Source organism: Mustela erminea, chromosome 1, assembly GCF_009829155.1.
Source record: "Mustela erminea isolate mMusErm1 chromosome 1, mMusErm1.Pri, whole genome shotgun sequence".
NCBI classification, from domain to species: domain Eukaryota; kingdom Metazoa; phylum Chordata; class Mammalia; order Carnivora; family Mustelidae; genus Mustela; species Mustela erminea.
This window is the reverse complement of record NC_045614.1, coordinates 110,948,300-110,968,396: the sequence shown is the minus strand read 5'-3', so window position 1 is coordinate 110,968,396 and position 20,097 is coordinate 110,948,300. Positions and strand designations below refer to the sequence as shown.

General features: G+C 44.0%; 1 protein-coding gene across 1 annotated transcript; it reads right to left on the bottom strand.

The window, feature by feature from the left end:
• Positions 1–238: 238 nt before the first annotated feature.
• RTP2 (receptor transporter protein 2) lies at positions 239–3,819 on the bottom strand. Its single transcript, XM_032361473.1, has 2 exons — positions 3,641–3,819; positions 239–755 (listed from the first exon to the last, which is right to left on the bottom strand). Exons 1-2 carry the CDS (start codon positions 3,802–3,804, stop codon positions 239–241), a joined length of 681 nt encoding a protein of 226 aa, XP_032217364.1. The 5' UTR covers positions 3,805–3,819.
• Positions 3,820–20,097: the final 16,278 nt, after the last annotated feature.

Genomic DNA, 20,097 nt, shown 5'->3' with positions numbered 1-20,097 from the left:
AGTGGAGGGAGAAGAGACCTCCCTGTGGGTTTACTACTACCACCAAGCCTAAATCCAACTTAGACCCCCTCTGTAAATTTTAATGGAAGGACCATTATATATCCCCGAGAGCAAACCTCCCATTTTGCAGAGGAATAAACTGAGGCCAAGAGAGAGCTGTCCAAAGCATATGTTGACTCTGCAGAAAAATCACAACCAGAACGGTTTCTCCCACTCCCAGCCCACATGCGTGGCTCCACTAGAAGAAGGAAGAGCCGCGGAAGGAGAACTGCAGGTAGACAATGAGCAGGCAAAGGGAGGCCCCGATGAGGCACCAGCGAAGGGAGAAGAAGTTAAAGCCCGAACCCTCCTGGGTGCTTGGCTTGGAGGCCCCTGAGAAGGTGTAGGTGGTCGCCTCCTCCTCCAGCAGCTTCTCGCTGGGCTTCCAGTGCACGATGCCCTCCTGGCAGGCCTCGCAGAACTCGCTGCGGTGCGGACCCCCGTCGGGGCGGCTGGCCACGTGGATGCGATACTGGCCGCCATCTTCATCGTAGCACTGCTCGCGCAGGCTGGTGATGAGGTTGTCCACCAGGCCCTCGATGTTCTCCTCCAGCATGCTCGACTCGTCCAGCCGCGCGGTTCCGCACTGGTGGCACAGCTGCTTGAAGACGCGCATGCGCACCGAGCCCGCCCGCTGGGCGCGGTCCAGGTACATGTGGAAGAGGATGACCACGTGGGCCGACTGCCAAGTGTGCCAGCACCAGGAGCAGTGGAACCTGCGGGAAGGGGAGGGAAGGATGGAGAGGGTCCGCCTCCCTCCCAGCGACAGCCTGCTCTGGAGGAGCCCAGAAAGAATGAGTCCTGCGTGCCTGTGCCTAGAGGTAAAGGCTGTTTGTTGGCTGTCCCTTGGGTTCCTTAGCGCTCCACACGCTCTGCCTCCTCCCAGTGAACTCACCTGGGACTCGAGCAGTGTCCTCAGGAGCCTGGCACTGGAGCCATCTGGCTTCTAGCAGTCTCTCCAGCCTACCCCCTGCACACCTTCATATAGCCTCAGCAACGCTTAAGCCTAATGAACTCAGGACATGCACCTGTACCTGCATAGGGCTCACCCCCCAAATCTGAGCCCTTTTTTTCATCTGTGAATTGCAGGATGATGGTGTCCAATAAGGCTCCTTTCACTCAGACCCCCTGCCTCTACTTGTCTCACTCATACATCCTGCCTGCTCTGCGGAGGAAAGGAGATGCTCGAACGACTTGAGCATGGACCACCAAGGATAATTCAGAGAGTAACCTCCAAGAATCCACCAAAGAATCCACCAGATGGACTGGTGGAAGGGTGATGGACCATGGATGGGTGATGGACCAACAGGGGGAGGACTAGAAAGTTTGCTCCGTGTACCTTCACAAAGAACACCCTCTTACCCCTTGACAAGTCATCCCTAGACCCCACACTAGCCTTGCCATAGAGACTGGAAAAATGGATGCTAGTCTTCAGCCTCCTCCACACACATGCACAGGTGCACAGTTACATACACACAGGCCACACTTGAGACAAAGTGGGCCCCCTTGAGTCCCAGCTTTAAGCTTGGTGGGAGGAAGTGGTCTAGGACTCATAACCAAGCCCCACTCCCTCAAGTGTCCCTTGCTCACCTTCAGTGATGGAACACTCGTTGCCTCCAGGACAGTCCCTTCCTTCCTGCGAGGAACCTCTTCCAGAACCTGTTAGAACTGCTTTACAGTAGAGCGTCTACTGGGTCTGCCCTCACTGACGACTCTCTCTGGGTCCCCTGTATAATGGCCCAAAGGACTTCTGATGAGGAACTCAATTCAGTGCAACAGACACCACTTAGCACCTATGTTATGCCATCCACCACACAGTCCAGGCTGTGGAGTAGAGATGAAGCCAAACCTGACCCTGAGGCCTGGATCCCATAGACAACATAAGCACAGAACACTTTCAGTATATCCCAAGGCCAGACTGGCCAGTGAAACAGCCTGATTGGTCCCCACTCATATTGGGCCAGAGCTGTGGGGCACCAGGATTAAGCTTACAAGGAGACTTACAAGGAGAGTGAGCTTGTGCATAGAGTAATATAAGAGCCACAGTTCTGAAGGCCTGCTTGAGGCCAGCTGGGAGCCACCGGTCACCAGCCAGGAACAGGACTAGTGGAGACTTGAGGCAAGGAGCAGCCACAAGCCCGTGGAGCTCAGCCCCTAATCCCCCAGGCCCCTGGGCTCCTGGGCCCAAGTTCCCAGCCCTTTGCAACAGCCAACTCAGGAGCTTCGTGTGTTCTGTCTCCTTCTTTTACAGCTTTTTAATCAAACCAATGCAGAGTTGTTTCCTCTCCCTCAAGCTAGATCTCAGATCTTCAATTTCTAAACAGCAGATCTAGTGCAAGGGGACCTTAAAGATCATCTAGTCAACCTCGTTTTATTGGAATGAAACAGAAGCAGAGAGAAAGAGAGCTATCCATGTACACACAGCCAGCCAGAGACAAAGCCAGGACCCAGTGTATAACAGGTGCACAATAATGTTTCCGGAATTGATGTGAATTGAAATAAACCAACCAACCTCTGCCTCTCTGTCTTTTGTCCCAAAGACAAGTTCATTCTAACATTGATAGGTCTTAGAACAAGAGTACAAACAGAAGCTCCCCACCCACAGCCTGCCCCCTAGTGCCACCCCCATCAGCATGCCTCACCATAAAACATGCATGAATAACGCACTCTTTGTGTCCAAGTTCTGCGTATCCACGTCCCCAAAATATAGCCACCTGTTGGCCTCCCTGAGGGCCCGGGGAACCATCTTTCCCTGAATCAGTGGACTTGGGGAAGAGGCCTGCATAGGCCCTGAAGGTGAGTTTGAAGCAGCTTGGGCAGGGAATTCTGTGGTTCTGATCCCAAATCACAGTCTAGAAGAAGGAGAGGCATGTGGGCTTCAGATGGATATGTCCCCTTATCCTCAAGGACTCCTTGCACTATTGGAAAGCATGAGATTCATATGAGGTATAGGACACTGGACTTTAAGGACCTAAGGGAAATTGTGTCCCAAGCTAAGTCTTTTTGTCGCAGACCCATAGACAATAGAGCTGGAATGGTTTTAACTGGTCACCTAAGGCCAACTTTCTGGTTTTGTGAATGTGAAAATTGGGGGGAAGGGAAAGGGAATTTTTGCCAGTTCATAGAATTAGTTAGCCATAAAGGCAGTTTCTAGAACATAGCAGGTAGACAATAAATGTTTTTGTACTTAGGTCAAATTAGTCTAAGTTGACTAAATAGACAGGAGCAGAGCACAGGCCGCAACCCTAAGCTAAATGTTTTCTCAGCGGACCTCATGGCCTCTTCCCCCTCAGTCCCCATTATTCTTTAAGAGATTATGAAAATGTGAAAACATCTAAAATGTCAGAGATTGTAAGGACATTTTAGCTCTTTGTTTAGTAGAAAACCAAGACCCAGAGACAGAAAACAACTTGCCAAGGTCACCCAGGGAGTCAGTGGTGCAGCTGGGATTAGAACCTAGGCCTCTTTGACCCCCTTGGAAGTTCCTTCTCTGTCCTCTAACCAGAGCTGACCTTAAGACCAGGCTCCATGGATCTCTCTGCCTCCCCTTGGAAGATGCCCCCAAGGCTGCCTGTAGACCCCTCCCACCTGGGCTGCTCACCTGCCGGAGGCATGCTGTTCCAGGTACTGCTTCCAGCCCGGGGCCAGCTCGTTGGGCTTGAGGTTGGGATCTATGATGAGTTCCCAGCTATCAGCTGGCTTGGCCACCTCCATCTTCTCATAGAAGACCTTCTTCCACTCACAAGTGGTCAGGCTGGTAGACATGGTCCTGGTTGTAGGAAGGGAAACTTGAATTCTGCCTGAGTGAGCACACAGAAAGAGCCCAGATCGATGCAGAGCAGTTCAGTGTGTGTGGTCTGAAAATACTCATCAGCAGGACTAGGTGGAAACAGGACCCAGCACTATCTTTTGTCACCCTGGTACCTGTTTCCATGGTAGCTGGGCTGGGAGCCAAAAGCCAGGCCTGGGGAGGAGGGAAGTCCCAGGAGAGAGCTCCAGGGACCAAAGCTGGGCTGGGAAGGCAGGGTTGGGTGGAAGGGGCAGGCTGGGAGGCTCAGACCCAGATCACAGCCACCCAGGCATTCAGGGGTCTCCCCCTCCTGCTTCCCCTACTCTTTCACCCCACTGCCCTTCCAAGTATCTTATACACTGTGTGCTATAGTGATTTTGACACCCTAAGGAGCCAAAGAGAAGCAAGGGCTGAGGGAATGCAGAGCCTGCACTCACACGCCTCCTTATATGTGGGGACCATCATTCGCTATTTATAATTCATCAATTGCTTGACCTTTGTGCTGGCCAAAGTGGGAATTAACTCCCCCTCCTTTCAGATCCGGAAACTGAGGTTTACATGGCTCTCAGAGCCTCATCCAAGACTCAGATATAGGCCTTCCAAAACCAAACTCATTTATTCATTTATCAGAGTACTACTGAGCTCTTAACACGTAGGGATTGAGATAGGAGTAAGATGCCCTTTGCTCAGAAAGCTCTCAAGCAAGTTGTGAGATAGAATGCAATCTGACATGCTGTAAAAAGCACAATGATAACATTTCAGATTCCTAGAGTCTTAGAATTGTTAGAGCTTGTGTTTGGTTTCTGGTCCCAGGCCATACAGAAGAAGTTGCTGGAAGAACAAGTTTGTTCTATGCTGCAGGTTTCTGGATCTCAGCTATTGCTGAGAGAGGCCAGGCCATGAAGCACTCACAGTTCCCTAATGCTTGATTTAAATCCTTTAGAGACTAGGAGGGAACCTGACTCCTGATTTGCATAATCCACTTGAAGGCACAGACAACAGAGGGAGGCAGCCAGGGCAGGGAAATAACCAGGTGGTTTGATACTTTGTCCAGGCTCTGAGCAAATCTGCTTGGCCTCAGAACCCAGTAGTTTCCCTCAGCGGACTTCCATCTTCCCACCTGCACAGGGAAGGCTGGCTAGAGAGTATCTAGGGTCTCTTCCAGCCATAATCCACCCTGATTCTTTAATCTGGAAACCAGATCCCTGGGAAGATGGAGGCACACAGAAGAACAACATGCAGCATGGAAGAGGTTGGTTGGAGCTGGAAGAGACTGTTCAGTGTTGAGTTCCAGTCTTGGCATTTGTCTCCAAGTGGTTTTTGCATGGGGTGAGGTCAAGGACAATATCACTGTATCATTTCTTAGAATGGGGAAATGTTCTCCACTAGCTTTATGGTGAGGATGTCAGAAAGGACAAAACTATGTCTTAGAGCCCTTGACCAAGAGCTCTAGAAGAGACGTTTTCTAAAAATACGGTTTCTTCATTGACTTCATTATCTCTTGCCGTTGAATGAAGACACCTGAGGTTCAGAAATGGGAAATTAACTTGGCTTCTCATACTGGGCTCATGACTGGGCTGCTCATACCTCCCTGGGGTCAGCTACCAGCCCAGGTGAGATGGCGGACATGTGGGTTCCCTGGAATTGAAATGAGTTGAGGAGCTTATGGCCAAGGCTAGAGCCACATCCAGAATGAATCTGAAAACAAATGACAAAGAAGGAAAACCAAAAAGATAGAGGGTGAAAATTGCCAGGGTTTATCTGTTTGTTTTTACTCAAATGATGCAATCCCCTTAGGTGTGTAATTTACAGCAGGTGTAATTTAGAGTGGGAGCCCTCTAAGCAGAGACCAATATAATTCATCTTTCTGTGCAACAGCCCTGTTTCCTTTCAAGAAAAAAATGTGCTTATGATCCAACCCACTGAACAGACTACCTCAGTTTTTTGTGATGGCACTGAGTTGCACCAGAAGCCACAAATTAGGAGCTCATAATGTAAGAATGTGTGCAGCTGTGGCCACATCACATACTGGCCATTTCATTATATATCGCTGCTGTCTTTTTAATCTAGATAGTATTTTTTAATAAAGGAAATTTTATTCATTTATAAAATAAATTACTATGCACCTGTATTGTGCAAACAAAGTCGGCAAAAAGGAGAAGGATAAACTATCTAGTCTCCTCTCCAATTTGGAATATGGGTTGATAAATATTAATCAATACTTTTGAAAAATGTTCATTACTCAAATAATACAAGGGATGGCATTGTAGAGTCTGGAATTTGAAGGTAATAAAGAGTTGGGGGGTGGGTAGGTATCACTTGAAGGCTTTTGGAAACTGTATGTAACCCTTATCCCCACAGGTTTCAGTGCATGGTCTTGAGGGGGGGTATATATCCCCTCTACCCACTCTAGGCCCAGAGAAGAACCCCTGTCATTGGCAGCCATTGTTACTGATGGGAATGTGTTGTTCTATAGAGGTGTTTGAGGGCCCAAGAAGAAAAAAGAAAGTGAAATAAAAGTGAGTTAGTGTAATTATGTAGGATAATGGAACATAATAAAGAAAAAAAAGAGTGAGTTAGTGGTTCCGGATAAGAAACAAATCCAGAGGAAATGCAAATTATGTCCCGTCTTCCCCCAGCTCTCCACAATTCAAAGATCCATGGAAGGTGCTCCATGACAAATGCAGGGTTCCCAGGGAATCTTTTTCAAGGATGGTTAAAAAGGCCTCTCCATCCCCAGGATGCGGCACTTGGAGGCAGCCCGGCCCAGGCTCTACTCTTCAAGTGGAGGTGGACTCTGAATCCTGGAAGCAGTCACACGGTTGGAACAGCTCTCAGGACATACAGTGAAACTGCCTCTGGAAGTATTTCATGTCATGCTTTTATCAGTTGGCACCAATCAGAATAACTGCAGGCAGCCTAGATCCTCTTCCTGCTGGTATTCAAGGATCCAAATTCTATGGGCCATGCTGTAGATACCCCGAAGTCTGTATTCAAGGCGACCATATCTACTGTCACTTTTTTCAGAACCTTATTATCCTAGGCAAAATTTTCATGAAGTATTGTCACACTATGTAAGGGAAGTACATAAACAAAAAAGAGTGCTCCCTGCTAGGGGAAAAAAAAAAAAAAAAAGAGGATGGGGGTCAACTAAGTGAGTTAGTGGTTAGGAAGGAAGAATACAGAATTTTCTGCTGAAAAGAGACAGTAGAAGTCGAAGGGTCTGGGGAGACTTTCAGTAGATAAAGCCTATGCTGAATTCTGTCCAAGAGGTTGAAGGCCTCCATCAGAGTTCCTTAGCTATTCTCAAGGAACCTGCTGGTTTCTGGTGAGCTGAGGTGCAACACACACACACACACACACACACACACACACACACGTAAATAACTAGAGCTCCTCTCTGGGACAATTCCAGGCATCATGACAGAGTGATGAGGAAGCCTGGGGAAGCTATGTCAGCTGTTAAAGCTTCCCTTCTAAAATAACATTCGTCACTTTTCCTCACATTCCATTGACCAAAGCAAGTGACACAGCCAAGCCTGCAATGGCACAGGGAAATATATCTTGCCAAAGGTGAGGTGGTAGGGGTTGCTTTATGGAGTGCCCCTGAATATTATGAACAACAATAAAATCCATCACAGGACCCTCCTGAATAATGGGCACCCTCCTCAAACAAGGGAGCTGAACTAGTTCTATGGTGCAGGGTAGTTACGGATATGACATATAATTTTTAAAGACCAAGAAAGCGATTGTCACCATGTCAAGATAGTAATTGCCTCTGTGCAGATGGGGAAAGGTGACTCTAATAGGGGATTATTATGTATTGGGGATGGGAGGGTTTCTAGGGGGCTGGCAAAGATTTCTCTGACCTGGGTGTGTGCTATGCAGATTTTCTGTGCATTATTATCCCTCAAATTGTATGTGTATGTTTTATTACTCCCCTGTATATGTGACCCATGACACAATATAAAGAAAATGGACACTACCTCTGCCTTTCCCCTTTCCTCAGATTGTCCCAAAGTATCAGTGTCTAACAATGGCCCTTCTGAACATTTTCATGAAGATGGTCATAGATCATAAAATTGAAAGAGGCCTAGAGAAACCATCATGTCCTTACCCTGAGAGAGGTTTTAGGTAGATGAGCAAAGGAAGGTCAAAGAAAGAAATTATGAGACAGAGTATCTTGTAATAGTAAGCTCTTGGTAAATGTCCCAGGATCTCGAATGCACTTCTCAAGCCCCTGCCGCAATATCAGTACATTCCCTCCAGAAGACTGTCTTATTCATCCGGTGTGTTTTCTCCAGTGAGTATCAAAACCTGAAACTCATAGTAGGTGCTAAGTAAAATCACAGTTTTAAAAAAAAAGATTTTATGAGGAGTCAAGATGGCGGAGAAGTAGCAGGCTGAGACTGCTTCAGCTAGCCGGAGATCAGCTAGATAGCTTATCTAAAGATTGCAACACCTGAAAATCCATCGGCAGATCGAAGAGAAGAAGAACAGCAATTCTGGAAACAGAAAAACAACCACTTTCTGAAAGGTAGGACCGGCGGAGAAGTGAATCCAAAGCGACGGGAAGATAGACCCCGGGGGGAGGGGCCGGCTCCCGGCAAGCGGCGGAGCAACGGTGCACAAAATCAGGACTTTTAAAAGTCTTTTCCGCTGAGGGACATCGCTCCAGAGGCTAAACCGGGGCGAAGCCCACGCGGGTTCAGCGTGGCCTCAGGTCCCGCAGGGTCACAGAAGGATCAGGGGTGTCTGAGTGTCGCAGACCTTGCGGGTATTGGAACGGGAAAGCCGGCTACAGAGACAGAGCCGACAATAAGCTCACAGCTCGGTGTTACCTTGAACTGGTCGCAGGCTCGGAGAGCTCGGAGCGCGGCCGGAGGTCAGGCAGACGGGAGTAACTGGGCGCTGTTCTCTGAGGGCGCACTGAGGAGTGCGGCCCTGGGCTCTCGGCTCCTCCAGGCCGGAGACCAGGAGGCCGCCATTTGTATTCCCATCCTCCGGAACTCTACGGAAAGCGCTCAGGGAACAAAAGCTCCTGAAAGCAAACCAGAGCGGATTACTCACCCCGGCCCCGGGTAAGGGCGGTGTAATTCCGCCTGGGGCAAAGACACTTGAGAATCACTACACCAGGCCCCTCCCCCAGAAGATCAACAAGAAATCCAGCCAAGACCAAGTTCACCTACCAAGGAGTGCGGTTTCAATACCAAGGAGAGCAGCAGAATTCCAGAGGAGGAGAAAGCCAAGCACGGAACTCATGGCTTTTTCCCTGTGATTTTTTTTTTAGTCTTGCAGTTAATTCAATTTTTTTCTTTTTCATTTTTTTGTTTTTTTCTTTTCTCGCCTTCGGGTAAATTTTTTTTTTTTTTAACTGTTACCTTTTTCTTTTTTAACGATTTTTTACTAGTTTATCTAATATATGTATTTTTTCATTTTTACATTTTTCTCAGGTCTTTTCCTTTTTTTTTTTTAAATTCTTTTCTTTTCTTTTTTCTTTTTTTTTTCTTTCTTTTTTCTTTTTTTTTTCTTTCTTCCTTTTTGAACCTCTTTTTATCCCCTTTCTCCCCCCTCACGATTTTGGATCTCTTCTAATTTGGTTAAAGCATTTTTTCGTGGGGTTGTTGCCACCCTTTTAGTATTTTACTTGCCCCTTCATATACTCTTATCTGGACAAAATGACAAGACGGAAAAATTCAACACAAAAAAAAGAACAAGAGGCAGTACCGAAGGCTAGGGACCTAATCAATACAGACATTGGTAATATGTCAGATCTAGAGTTCAGAATGACAATTCTCAAGGTTCTAGCCGGGCTTGAAAAAGGCATGGAAGATATTAGAGAAACCCTCTCGAGAGATATAAAAGCCCTTTCTGGAGAAATAAAAGAACTAAAATCTAACCAAGTTGAAATCAAAAAAGCTATTAATGAAGTGCAATCAAAAATGGAGGCTCTCACTGCTAGGATAAATGAGGCAGAAGAAAGAATTAGTGATATAGAAGACCAAATGACAGAGAATAAAGAAGCTGAGCAAAAGAGGGACAAACAGCTACTGGACCACGAGGGGAGAATTCGAGAGATAAGTGACACCATAAGACGAAACAATATTAGAATAATTGGGATTCCAGAAGAAGAAGAAAGAGAGAGGGGAGCAGAAGGTATACTGGAGAGAATTATTGGGGAGAATTTCCCCAATATGGCAAAGGGAACGAGCATCAAAATTCAGGAGGTTCAGAGAACGCCCCTCAAAATCAATAGGAATAGGCCCACACCCCGTCACCTAATAGTAAAATTTACAAGTCTCAGTGACAAAGAGAAAATCCTGAAAGCAGCCCGGGAAAAGAAGTCTGTAACATACAATGGTAAAAATATTAGATTGGCAGCTGACTTATCCACAGAGACCTGGCAGGCCAGAAAGAGCTGGCATGATATTTTCAGAGCACTAAACGAGAAAAACATGCATCCAAGAATACTATATCCAGCTAGGCTATCATTGAAAATAGAAGGAGAGATTAAAAGCTTCCAGGACAAACAAAAACTGAAAGAATTTGCAAATACCAAACCAGCTCTACAGGAAATATTGAAAGGGGTCCTCTAAGCAAAGAGAGAGCCTACAAGTGGTAGATCAGAAAGTAACAGAGACCATATACAGTAACAGTCAACTTACAGGCAATACAATGGCACTAAATTCATATCTCTCAATAGTTACCCTGAATGTTAATGGGCTAAATGCCCCTGTCAAAAGACACAGGGTATCAGAATGGATAAAAAAAAAAACCCATCTATATGTTGCCTCCAAGAAACTCATTTTAAGCCCGAAGACACCTCCAGATTTAAAGTGAGGGGGTGGAAAAGAATTTACCATGCTAATGGACATCAGAAGAAAGCAGGAGTGGCAATCCTTATATCAGATCAATTAGATTTTAAGCCAAAGACTATAATAAGAGATGAGGAAGGACACTATATCATACTCAAAGGGTCTGTCCAACAAGAAGATTTAACAATTTTAAATATCTATGCCCCCAACGTGGGAGCAGCCAACTATATAAACCAATTAATAACAAAATCAAAGAAACACATCAACAATAATACAATAATAGTAGGGGACTTTAACACTCCCCTCACTGAAATGGACAGATCATCCAAGCAAAAGATCAGCAAGGAAATAAAGGCCTTAAACGACACACTGGACCAGATGGACATCACAGATATATTCAGAATATTTCATCCCAAAGCAACAGAATACACATTCTTCTCTAGTGCACATGGAACATTCTCCAGAATAGATCACATCCTCAGTCCTAAATCAGGTCTCAACTGGTATCAAAAGATTGGGATCATTCCCTGCATATTTTCAGACCACAATGCTCTGAAGCTAGAACTCAATCACAAGAGTAAATTTGGAAAGAACCCAAATACATGGAGACTAAACAGCATCCTTCTAAAGAATGAATGGGCCAACCAGGAAATTAAAGAAGAATTGAAAAAAATTATGGAAACAAATGATAATGAAAACACAACAGTTAAAAATCTGTGAGACACAACAAAGGCAGTCCTGAGAGGAAAATATATAGCAGTTCAAGCCTTTCTCAAGAAACAAGAAAGGTCTCAGGTACACAACCTAACCCTACATCTAAAGGAGCTGGAGAAAGAACAAGAAAGAAACCCTAAGCCCAGCAGGAGAAGAGAAATCATAAAGATCAGAGCAGAAATCAATGAAATAGAAACCAAAAAAACAATAGAACAAATCAACGAAACTAGGAGCTGGTTCTTTGAAAGAATTAATAAAATTGATAAACCCCTGGCCCGACTCATCAAAAAGAAAAGAGAAAGGACCCAAATAAATAAAATCATGAATGAAAGAGGAGAGATCACAACTAACACCAAAGAAATACAAACTATTATAAGAACATACTATGAGCAACTCTACGCCAATAAATTTGACAATCTGGAAGAAATGGATGCATTCCTAGAAACATATAAACTACCACAACTGAACCAGGAAGAAATAGAAAGCCTGAACAGACCCATAACCAGTAAGGAGATTGAAACAGTCATTAAAAATCTCCAAACAAACAAAAGCCCAGGGCCAGACGGCTTCCCGGGGGAATTCTACCAAACATTTAAAGAAGAACTAATTCCTATTCTCCTGAAACTGTTCCAAAAAATAGAAATGGAAGGAAAACTTCCAAACTCATTTTATGAGGCCAGCATCACCTTGATCCTAAAACCAGACAAGGATCCCACCAAAAAAGAGAGCTATAGACCGATATCCTTGATGAACACAGATGCGAAAATACTCAACAAAATACTAGCCAATAGGATTCAACAGTACATTAAAAAGATTATTCACCACGACCAAGTGGGATTTATTCCAGGGCTGCAAGGTTGGTTCAACATCCGCAAATCAGTCAATGTGATACAACACATCAATAAAAGAAAGAACAAGAACCATATGATACTCTCAATAGATGCTGAAAAAGCATTTGATAAAGTACAGCATCCCTTCCTGATCAAAACTCTTCAAAGTGTAGGGATAGAGGGCACATACCTCAATATCATCAAAGCCATCTATGAAAAACCCACCGCAAATATCATTCTCAATGGAGAAAACCTGAAAGCTTTTCCGCTAAGGTCAGGAACACGGCAGGGATGTCCATTATCACCACTGCTATTCAACATAGTACTAGAGGTCCTAGCCTCAGCAATCAGACAACAAAAGGAAATTAAAGGCATCCAAATCGGCAAAGAAGAAGTCAAATTATCACTCTTCGCAGATGATATGATACTATATGTGGAAAACCCAAAAGACTCCACTCCAAAACTGCTAGAACTTATACAGGAATTCAGTAAAGTGTCAGGATATAAAATCAATGCACAGAAATCAGTTGCATTTCTCTACACCAACAGCAAGACAGAAGAAAGAGAAATTAAGGAGTCAATCCCGTTTACAATTGCACCCAAAACCATAAGATACCTAGGAATAAACCTAACCAAAGAGACACAGAATCTATACTCAGAAAACTATAAAGTACTCATGAAAGAAATTGAGGAAGACACAAAGAAATGGAAAAATGTTCCATGCTCCTGGATTGGAAGAATAAATATTGTGAAAATGTCTATGCTACCTAAAGCAATCTACACATTTAATGCAATTCCTATCAAAGTACCATCCATCTTTTTCAAAGAAATGGAACAAATAATGCTAAAATTTATATGGAACCAGAAAAGACCTCGAATAGCCAAAGGGATATTGAAAAAAAAAGCCAACGTTGGTGGCATCACAATTCCGGACTTCAAGCTCTATTACAAAGCTGTCGTCATCAAGACAGCATGGTACTGGCACAAAAACAGACACATAGATCAATGGAACAGAATAGAGAGCCCAGAAATAGACCCTCAACACTATGGTCAACTAATCTTCGACAAAGCAGGAAAGAATGTCCAATGGCAAAAAGACAGCCTCTTCAATAAATGGTGCTGGGAAAATTGGACAGCCACATGCAGAAAAATGAAATTGGACCATTTCCTTACACCACACACAAAAATAGACTCAAAATGGATGAAGGACCTCAATGTGCGAAAGGAATCCATCAAAATCCTTGAGGAGAACACGGGCAGCAACCTCTTTGACCTCAACCGCAGCAACATCTTCCTAGGAACAACGCAAAAGGCAAGGGAAGCAAGGGCAAAAATGAACTATTGGGATTTCATCAAGATCAAAAGCTTTTGCACAGCAAAGGAAACAGTTAACAAAATCAAAAGACAACTGACAGAATGGGAGAAGATATTTGCAAACGACATATCAGATAAAGGACTAGTGTCCAGAATCTATAAAGAACTTAGCAAACTCAACACCCAAAGAACAAATAATCCAATCAAGAAATGGGCAGAGGACATGAACAGACATTTCTGCAAAGAAGACATCCAGATGGCCAACAGACACATGAAAAAGTGCTCCATATCACTCGGCATCAGGGAAATACAAATCAAAACCACAATGAGATATCACCTCACACCAGTCAGAATGGCTAAAATCAACAAGTCAGGAAATGACAGATGCTGGCGAGGATGCGGAGAAAGGGGAACCCTCCTACACTGTTGGTGGGAATGCAAGCTGGTGCAGCCACTCTGGAAAACAGCATGGAGGTTCCTCAAAATGTTGAAAATAGAACTGCCCTATGACCCAGCAATTGCACTATTGGGTATTTACCCTAAGGATACAAACGTAGTGATCCAAAGGGGCACATGCACCCGAATGTTTATAGCAGCAATGTCCACAATAGCCAAACTATGGAAAGAACCTAGATGTCCATCAACAGATGAATGGATCAAGAAGATGTGGTATATATACACAATGGAATACTATGCAGCCATCAAAAGAAATGAAATCTTGCCATTTGCGACAACATGGATGGAATTAGAGCGTATCATGCTTAGCGCAATAAGTCAAGCAGAGAAAGACAACTATCATATGATCTCCCTGATATGAGGAAGTGGTGATGCAACATGGGGGCTTAAGTGGGTAGGAGAAGAATCAATGAAACAAGATGGGATTGGGAGGGAGACAAACCATAAGTGACTTTTAATCTCACAAAACAAACTGAGGGTTGCTGGGGGGAGGGGGTTTGGGAGAAGGGGGTGGGATTATGGACATTGGGGAGGGTATGTGCTTTGGTGAGTGCTGTGAAGTGTGTAAACCTGGTGATTCACAGACCTGTACCCCTGGGGATACAGTATTATGCCTCCATCAGAAAGGATGAATACCCAACTTTTGTAGCAACATGGACGGGACTGGAAGAGATTATGCTGAGTGAAATAAGTCAAGCAGAGAGAGTCAACTATCATATGGTTTCACTTATTTGTGGAGCATAACAAATAGCATGGAGGACATGGGGACTTAGAGTGGAGAAGGGAGTTGGGGGAAATTGGAAGGGGAGGTGAACCATGAGAGACTATGGACTCTGAAAAACAATCTGAGGGTTTTGAAGGGACGGGGGGTGGGAGGTTGGGGTACCAGGTGGTGGGTATTATAGAGGGCACGGATTGCATGGAGCACGGGGTGTGGTGCAAAAATAATGAATACTGTTATGCTGGAAATAAAAATAAAAATAAATAAATAAATAAATAAATAAATAAAGATTTTATTTATTTATTTGACAGAGAGAGAGATCACAAATAGGCAGAGAGGCGGGCCGGGCAGGGGGTGGGGGAAGCAGGCTCCTGCTGAGCAGAGAGCCCAGCATGGAGCTCAGTCCCAGGACCCAGATATCATGACCTGAGCCAAAGGCAGAGGCTTAACCCACTGAGCCACCCAGGTGCCCCTAAAATCTTGTTTAATGAGTGAGTAGAGGCAAGACTTTGCTGTGTGTATCCTTTACATTGGAGGCTGAATGTGAATTCTAAAAACCTAAGAACCGGGCGCCTGGGTGGCTCAGTGGGTTAAGCCGCTGCCTTCGGCTCAGGTCATGATCTCAGGGTCCTGGGATCGAGTCCCGCATCGGGCTCTCTGCTCAGCGGGGAGCCTGCTTCCCTCTCTCTCTCTGCCTGCCTCTCCATCTACTTGTGATTTCTCTCTGTCAAATAAATAAATAAAATCTTTAAAAAAAAAAATAAAAAATAAAAAATAAATAAAAACATAAGAACCATATAATAAGTCTCCACAGACCCAATAACACATAGGCATTGTAATTTCATTCAGTCCATAGCAGCAAAGATTTGTTTAATATTCACGACATGCTAACATGAACGTTAGTGCAGAGAGGGACACATTAACACATGATCTGTCCATGAAGGTTCCCCTCAAATTCTGGGACTGATGGGGAATTCCAGCACTTCTAGCTTCTTGGAATTAGGTTTACAGTCATAAGTCTAGTGTAGGATATCATGTTTTCTGTCACTATAATCTCGACATAATGCCAGTTATAAAAAAGAGGGGAGAAACCCTAAATCTACCCAAACTTACCCTCAAAGAGGGTATCTAATTTTTAAATAGACGTCTTACTTCCCTCAGACATATCAGACATATTGGGCACCCTTTTAAGAAATATCAGAAACCATAATCTGTATGCTGGGGCTGGAGATCAGTCATGTGCTGGGGGTGACGTTATTCATAAACCACTTAAGGAGATGAGCTTGAAAAGATATATTTCATTAAGTTGTAAGTTCATACTGATATTTTCCAATAGGGTTTTAACATTGTTGCAAAAGCATTTTTATCCCAACTATAATTTCAGCTTTTTCTTCTTATAAAATGATGCTATAAGTTACTTAAATTAATATAAATAATTGTTTTGTCTGTCAGCTAAGAGTGCATTAGCACTGTATACTACCATTAGCACTGACTGTAAAAGCACTAAATGATTAATAATTAGATTAGATCATTAATTTTTTGTATGCCCCACTGATTATATACGCTCAAATCACTTTATTTCAAGTGAGGAGTAATGCATTATTTACACGTTGGTGATTTAATCACTTCTATGACACATTGCGTGCTCTGGTTTTATTTATTCATTCAACATTCAATAACAATTATTGAGTACTTGCTAGGTCTCCATCCTTTTCTAGGTGCTGGGGATAACACTGTGCAAAAAAGACAGAAATCCCTTCCTTCCTGGTGCTACATTCTATGGAGAGAGATAAACAATAAAATAATACTGTGGTTGTTGCTAATAGGACAGAATTTTTTGAAAAGTCAACAGGAGAGGGAGATGGAGAGTGTATGGATGGAGGGATGAGAGAGGAGTATAGTTTAGACAGTGTGGGAGGGAAAGGTCTCAAAGGAAAGCCATATTTGAGAAAAGCACGAAAGAGATAAGCAAGGGCGTCCTACCAGTGGGCAAACGCACTCCAGGTGGGGCAGACAGCAAGTGCCAAGTCCCTGTGCTTATTTCCTGAAGCCACTGAACAAATTTACCACAGATTTCATGGCTTAAAATAACAGAAATGTATTGTCTCACAGTTTGAGAGGCCAGAAGTCTAAAATCAGTATCACTGGGCCAGAGCCAAAGTGCAGAGCCACATTCCTTCCGGAAGCCCTAGAGAAGACTCACTCCTTAGCTTGTGTCCTTATCACTCTGGTCTTCGAGGTCAGCATCCTGGAATCTCTCTCTGGTCTGTCTTCACATTGCGTTCTCTGTGTGTCATAAAATTTCCCTCTGCCTCCCTCTTATATATATGATTGTATTTAACCATCCCCTACCAATCATCCAGAAAAATCTCCCTGTCTCAAGATTCTTACTGTGATCGTATCTGTAAAGACCATTTTGCTATGTAAAGTAACATCCACAGGTTTCAAGGATAGGATGTGACTGTCTTCAGGAGCCATGTCTCAGCCTCTCACAGTGCCTCAGTGGGAGCGCCCCTGTGTGTCCAGGGGGAACAGTGGGCAGGCCAGCGCGGCCCAGTGGCTTGCTCATAAGCCAGTGTAGGAGTTGGAGAGACGGACCATAGAACATCAGGCAAGAGCCGGCTGGCACACGGCCTGCTAGGTCTTCACAGGAGCTGGCAAGAAGACTTGGAGAAGCAGAGTAACAGGACAGAACTTAGATTTGAGTAGAATCACCCATACCCACTCTAGGAGTGGACTGCAGGGGACAAGCAAGGATGCAGGGGAAGAAATTAGGATACTCTTTCAATATAAGAGAAGACAGATTGACAGCCATGGGGACAGAGTGGTGGGGTTGGACTCTGGTGAGAGGGCCAGATTCTGTACATATTGTAACAGGATGTACCGAAGATTGAATTTGGAGTATGTGAGAGAGACGAAAGGGTCAAGGACGACCTGGGCACCTGAAGGGGGCACCTGAAGGGCTATCACGGAGGGAGGAAGAAGGAGGACCAGCTTTGTGGGGAGACCAGAGGCACAGTTTGGAAGATGCTAGAATCTGAGAAAACCAAGCTGTTATGTCAAGTTGATATTCACATGTAGTTTGTTTAATTTATTGTACTATAAAGGCTTCAGAATTTTAACTTGTAATTCTTACCTGGCAAATGCTTCTGGTTACTGATTTTTTCGTTGGTCACAGCATTCGGTTACTGAGGGGAAGGAAAGATGCTCAGAAAATGTAGGGTGTCCCCTGGTGATGTATGAGGGCCTTTCCCATTCCTTGTCTGTAATGGCAAACACACACTGACACGTTCAAGGTTTATCTATGGGAGTCCTTGCTGCCTAAACCTTACGTGGTTCTCACGGTCTAGAATGGACATAGACCTTCTAGCATTGCTATTGAGAATCTTGCAAGTGTAGCACCCAGAGCTCTTGGCTTTAAATGTGGGGCAAACTACCAACATTATAGGCCGAAGAAAAGGTAAGACAAAGACATGCGCTCTCGAAAGACGCCTTTTGGAATGTATCCTACTCGACCCCACATTTATGAAATCCTTTCTCATCTTGCCTTCATTTTAAAGATTTTACTTTTATCTTTCCGCTTTTATGGCACTACCAAGGGTTTCCTCTGAGTGCACAATGTATTTGGATAAACACATGCACCACACATATTTAAAAGAGGTTTCCAGAAGGAATACTGCATGAATAAAGGCTTGAAGAACCAGCCATTGCAGTTAAACAGAGGAAGGGAGCAAATGTATCATAAGCAGCAGGAATGCTCAGCAAAGAATTCAAGAATAAAGTAATCTAGAATCATTCTGGACACTCTGAATCATCTAGTACATGGACATCACAGAGAGGAGTGATACAGTTGAGGCCTGAGAGGTGTGTGGGGCTGGGATTGTGAAGGACTTTTTAAAAACTTTTTATTATTTTTATTTTTTCTAGATATAATCGCTCTCCATTACTGTAGAAGTGTAGGTGTACAGCATGACACTTTGACTTGCATATAGTGTGAAATGATTACCTCTGTAAGTTGAGTCAGCATCCATCATCTCATACAGATACAATAAAAAGAGAAAGCAAAAAAAGAAAAGGAAATTTCTTCTCCTTGTAATGAGAACTCTTAGGATTTACTCTCTTCACAACTTTCCTATGCATTATCCAGCAGCGTTAGCTGTAGTCACATGCTGTCCCTTCTACCCCTAGTGCTTATTTCTCTTCTGCCTGCAAGTTTGCACCTTTTGACCATTTTTCTCCTAGTCGCCTTCCCCCTCCCCCTGCCTCTGGTAATCACACATCTGATCCCTTTTTCTATAAGTCTGTTTTTCTATCTCTGTTGGGAACTTTTTTATTTTTTTTTAAGATCCACACATAAGTGAGATTATATAATATTTGTTTTTGTCCGGCTTATTTCACTTAGCATAATGCCCTCAACATCCCTCCATGTTGTTGTAAACGGCAGGATTTCCTTACTTTTTTTTTAATGGTTCAATAATATATTTACACGCCATGACTTCCTTAGCCATTCATCTATTTGATGGACCCTTGGGTTTTTTCCATGTCTTAGCTATTGTAAATAATGTCGCTATAAACACAGGAACGCAGGTATCTTTTCCAGTTATTGTCTATGAAAGATCCTTAAACACCGTGTGAAGAGTTAAGATTTTGTCTTAGAGGAGATATGGAATGACAGAATTGTTTTAAGACTGAAGTATGTGATCAGATTTGCCTATTGGTAATCGGGTATTCCAAGCCCTCGAGCTCTCTCTCCCTTTTCCCCATAAATTGGCTGGTGTTTCCAGTACTGTTCTCTGGACACTCTGGCTCTGGGTTCTGATCTACTTAGCTTCTTGCAAACCCAGACCCCCTGCAGGAGGGTGGCAAGAAGCTTCACTCCATTGGACCATAGAGTGTTCTGTTATGCCCAGCCAACTGAGACCTACTGGATTAAGAGCTAAGTAAATGGAGAAATAAACAATCTATATTGCTTATACCAGAAAGCATTGAATACTCCAAATTTGAGTATTACATGTCTTTAATGACCTCATTTTGTCAATGAAACTTCTACGACCATTTTCCTAGATGAAGTTCCTATGAACAAAGAATGAGTAACTGTTATTTCTAAGGCAGCATTTGTCAAAGGGACACAGACCCTCTCAGGAAATAGCCATCAAATTGCCTTAAGTCTTCCACTTAGTTTTAAAAAGATGATACAGAGGCACAGGAAAATCTTTTTTTTTTTTTCAAAGATTTTTTTTTTAATTTATTTATTTGACAGGGAGATAGAGAGAGCACAGGTACACAGAGCAGCAGGCAGAGGGAGAGGGAGAAGCAGACTCCCTGCTGAGCATGGAACCTGACAGGACTCAATCCTAGGACTCTGGGATCATGACCTGAGCTGAAGGCAGACACTTAATGACTGAGCCATGCAGGTGC